The following is a 4,956-nucleotide window of genomic DNA, read 5'->3' on the forward strand; positions in this document are numbered from 1 at the left end:
GTTGGAAGACTGGCGATTTGTTCCCGTTCTGTTTGCTTTTTCCCTGCGAGAAGAAGGATTTGTTATTATTATTTTTAACCGACCAGCTCCTGGGGTGGCCTTCTCCTGCCCCCTGCTCCGTCGGCTGAGAGATTTTTGGGGGTTGCTTGCGTGTGGCTTGGGGCACCGCAAAGTGACAGGCTTACGCTAGTGTGCAGTTGGATGTATGCTAAGACTTCGGCTCCCTTTAGGGCGTTCTGAAGAAGGAAAAAGTCTTCGGCGTAATCCGAAGGACCCCTCTCCCTGCCCTTCTGCCGAGGGAGGGCGCAAAGGACCACCCCCCCAAAAGGCAAGATATCTGCGGAAGCGCCGGGGAGCGAGCTCGGGGGCGTGGGGGGGTCCTCTCCTGGCTGGATATAGCGCGGTTCCTGCTGGAGCTACTTCTGCATCCGCATGGAGTGAAACATAAACAAACGCACACACGCATCGCGGGAGCGGCCGCCGCTCCGCCGGCGCGGAGGGCAGCGCCGCGGGCACCTCCGGCACCGCCCGGCCCGCGCTGCCAGCCCTGCGCGGCTGCTCCGGCTCCTAATCTGATTTTTTTTTTTTTCTTATCTCTCCCTCCCCTTTTCTCTCCCCGCTCGCAGCTCCGGCGTGCGCATCGCCCGCAGGGAGCGGGGCTCGGGGCGCAGCGGAGAGCCGGCCAGCCCTTAGCGGAGCGCGGCATGCCCGCCCGGCGTCCCCGCGCCTGCTAGGCTCCCGTCGGCACCGAGGAGGCGGCGGAGGAGGAGCGGGGTCGGCGGCCACCCGCCCGCCCCGTCGCAGCGCCCCGCAGCCGCCCGCGGGGGAGGCCAAGATGGCAGAGGCGTCGCCCCCCGCCCCGCTTTCGCCCCTGGACGTGGAGCTGGACCCGGAGTTCGAGCCGCAGAGCCGCCCCCGCTCCTGTACCTGGCCCCTGCAGAGGCCCGAGCTGCAGGCCAGCCCAGCCAAGCCTGCCGGCGAGCCGACCGCCGACGCCGCCTCCATGATCCCCGAGGAGGAGGACGACGAGGAGGAGGGGGGCGGCTCGGCCATGACCGTCGGGAGCGCGGCCCCGGCCGGCGGAGAAGCGGCGGCGGCGGCCACCGCCGTGCCGGAGGAGGCGGCGCGGCTGCTGGCCCCGCTGCCCGGAGGCGGCCCGGAGGGGCCGAGCCTCTCGCCGGGGGGAGCGGCGGCGGCGGGCGGCGGGGGGCTGAGCGGGGGCCCGGCGGCGGCGCCGAGGAAGTGCTCGTCGAGGCGCAACGCGTGGGGCAACCTCTCCTACGCGGACCTCATCACCCGTGCCATCGAGAGCTCCCCGGAGAAGCGCCTCACCCTCTCCCAGATCTACGACTGGATGGTCCGCTGCGTGCCCTACTTCAAGGACAAGGGCGACAGCAACAGCTCGGCCGGCTGGAAGGTGAGGCGGGATCCCGGGGCCGCGGCGAACTCGCCGCGCCGCCCCGACGGGCGCGCTGCCCGCGGAGGATGCGGAGCGGAGCGGGGTGTCAGCGGCTGTCCTCGACGGCAGCCGGCTGGGCTCTGGTGCTGGCCCTGCTGGTGGTGGTCGCCCTGTCGCCTTTGCTTTTTTTAAGGGAGGGGGTAAGAAAAGTTTTGTCTCTTTCCTGTTGCTATGTGCAAGCGGTGACGGCTCCTGACTCAGGGGGCTGGGGAGACGCTGGAGCGGAGCTGGCTTCTTTGGTATGCAAGCAGGGAAAGAGAAAGAGAGAGGGGAAAAATGTATTTTTAAGGTGTGTGGGTTTTGTTCTGCTTTTTTTTTTTTTTTAAAGTTATAGTTACCTTTGGTGTAACTCATGCTGGAAATAAGCAGAGTTGCTTTTATGCGTGGTCAGTTTGAGTCTCTAAGCTCAAATACAGAACGACTTCTGTCATTTTTGTCAAGAAAAACCCCGATGGTTTCCCCACGCGTTCCTCAAAGGCAATAGAGGGAAATTCGTGTCTTGACATTTCTTCATAAAGTTAATCAAAGCATGGAGTTATTGGCTCGGGAGTGCTTGGTTTGTGACTTCTGCAGTGCCAGTGTATGAGGGCACTGTCTACTGATAGCCCAGTATTTTCTTTCCAGCACTGCTACAGTGAGCAGCTGAGATTACTACCATTTTAATAAGTGAGGAAAAAAAAATAAATCTGTTTTTGTGGCTTGTTTACTCACCGCGTGCAAAAGCACGTTGCAGGCAGGCAGGGTTTTACCCTCAAGACAAAGTGTAATAAGGCCTACCAGAAGCTGGTGCTGCACGTAAAGCACATTGAAGCGATTTCCAGAACTGCTTTTTTCTCCTCCTTTTCCATGTCCATCTACCAGTGTCTGTTGGACGCTGAAATGCCACGCACTTGCAGCTATACAGAAATGCAGGTGCTGCTTGATATCAGTACTGTTTGCAGAAGGAAATCCCGGTATGGTTCAGTTGCTGCTGAGGGCCGATACTGGCAGCGTCTGACACTGAGTTTTTGAATGGGTGGCTGAAGGCAAATTTGCCAGGAAGTTCTGTTGTTTTACAGAGAAATCAATTTTGAATCTCTTTAGCTTTGGACCAGGTGATAACTTACAGTATACAAATTGGTCACAAATACTGTATAGATGAAACGTTTCAGGCAGGTTCTGTACCAGCAGCCCTGTCTCGTATTTGGTGCCTGAGCAGGACTTGGTGTTAAGAATTGAAGTGAAGCTGTATGATTTTTACCTCCCAAATGAAGCACGGTAAAGGAAGCATTTCACTGACAGACTTGTCTCAGGCTGGGGAAAATATAAACACAAAGTTTATTGGTGGCGTAGCTGGTTCAAGACAAGGCTTTTAAAAATACAGATCCTTTTTGCAGCTTTTGCATCTGTATTAGGTGTTGGATTTTGATCTGACTTTACAAGTGCAACATGGAGTGCAATAAAGGGTTACATCTTCCAATGACAGCCCGTGCCTTCATAAGTTGTTTGATTTCACGCAGAATCAGTGGCTTTAGATGTCAGCTGCTATGACAAATCGAGCCTTTTTATCTGGTACTTTGAATTTTCAGTAAATTTTTGATACCCAATTCGAACAGCGACGTTGAACAATGGAGCTTACACTGTTTCTTCTGATTTTGGTGGCAAAACTCCCTTTCACTTAAGCAGAAGCAGGATCTGGGCCATAATGTGAAGTGCTTACATTGATTAGTATCCTTAATACAGTCACAATTTTTCTGACAATTTATACTGTTAATTTGATATTGATTCCTTTGCTGAGCAGCATTAACTGGTACTTGGAGCTAATTAAAATGTTAAAAACTTGGATCCCTTGAGATTCTTCTGATATAATTTAGTTCAGAAGTTTCTCACAAGCCTTTAGGATGACCTTTCTCAGGAGATGCAAGCACACTGGTAGCAGAAAATTCTGCCTCTAATGACTGCGAACTGTTTCTGGAAGTTAGGGTAAGGTACTGGATCGTGTTAACGGTGGGTGCAGTTGTGCGTGGGTGGTAGGGGCATACTGGAAGGGGCAAAGGGAAGGTCAGGAGCTAATAATTTGCCAGGCATCCAAAACTGCAAAATTTAATTCCTTGGCAGGGCTAGAGTTTCTTTTAAAGTATGCATATACGTTCAGAAGAGGACTATTTCAATTTCTTGGCTGGAACATAGATTAGTTTGGGCAGACGCAACACTCTTAAATAGAGACTCCATCTTAGTCTTCTGATGCTAAAATACATTATTTGTTATTATCATCTTTGTTTCCCTCACAGGTAATGAATACAGCTTTTCAGAGACCAATGTCAGCTTTTCACATTAGACTTTTTCAGATTGCTAGTTACACTGAGACTTTAAATGAACAGAAGATAGTTCTGTATTAGAAGGCTTTTTTTGTCTGTGTGTCTTAATTCAGAATATTTTTACACAGCTAAGTTCGTTGTTGAAGGCAGCAAGCCCATTTAATGATATTCTGCTCTGGCACTGAGTGGGAAAACTGTTATTTTAAACAAAGGGAAGAAGAGAACTTGGTCTTATTATCTTATGTATTATTATATATGAAATATTAATACTGTTTTCAGTGAGATGTGCTGAATGCCGTAATCCATAAACATAACTGGGATTATATTCCTCAAAACAATTATTTTAAGAGCTATAAATGAAAGTTACAACTATCACTTTTTTTTTTTTTTTTCTACCTAGGGCATTAAAGCAGAAGTGACTATTTCAGATGTGGTTATGAAGGCATATATTACGTTTCCGCTAATTCAGATAAGGTTTGCCCAATACACCCCCCCCCAACAATCTTCTTTGCTCACCCCTCTCCGTGGCCCCGGTGGGACATTGGTTAACCTAATAGTGTCTGACAGCTAACTGGGGCAGTAGTTTATGGTGCATCGCTGCAGAGCTGGCATGCTCTGGACACCGTTGTGTACCCAGGGCAGCCTGGTTTAGTAGAATCCCCTACACGTCCAAACCACTGTGGAGGGTTTCGATGGGTGTTTCAATATCCGCTTCTGTCTTGAATACTTAGGGAGGGTCAGTATTTATGTTTATGAACACAGGAGTGGTGAAATGATCTGAGGGTGAGCTGGTTTTACCTTTGTACTATGCCAGGTGACTGTTCCAGGTACTTACTTCAACAGAGCTCCTCGATGACCGACCAGCTCTGTCTGTCTTTCCGAATTCAGGTATCTGTTACCCTTATCGATATCCTGCAGTCACAAAATTAGTATGCTGACTTAAAAAACAAGTTTTACCCTCCAAATATTTAGGGTGCAGCACTCCACTTTAATAATCCTGAAATAGAAAACTGAAACACCCATGTGTATAGTAGAGGTGCCCGGTTTCACTATTGCTTAAGTAATTCCATATCTCTTCCCAGAATGTTATTTTGTAATTTCTTGTAGCACTATCTTGTGAAACAGACTTTTCTACATGAAGAGTACACTAGGGGGACTATTTTCCTCTTTGTCGAGCGTTATGGCAAGACTATGAATCTT

At 50.3% G+C, this 4,956-nt stretch overlaps 1 protein-coding gene across 1 annotated transcript in view; it reads left to right on the forward strand.

The window, feature by feature from the left end:
• The first annotated feature begins 760 nt into the window (after positions 1–760).
• The window catches only part of FOXO3 (forkhead box O3), an 89,475-nt gene continuing 85,279 nt past the window's right edge, over positions 761–4,956 (forward strand). Inside the window, exon 1 of the mRNA XM_017828013.1 lies at positions 761–1,417. Within this exon, the coding sequence (XP_017683502.1) occupies positions 836–1,417 (582 nt within the window). The 5' untranslated portion in view covers positions 761–835. The remainder of the gene's footprint in view (positions 1,418–4,956) is intronic.

The sequence above is a fragment of the Lepidothrix coronata genome, unplaced genomic scaffold (genome assembly GCF_001604755.1).
Source record: "Lepidothrix coronata isolate B3197 unplaced genomic scaffold, Lepidothrix_coronata-1.0 Scaffold5, whole genome shotgun sequence".
NCBI classification, from domain to species: Eukaryota; Metazoa; Chordata; class Aves; order Passeriformes; family Pipridae; genus Lepidothrix; species Lepidothrix coronata.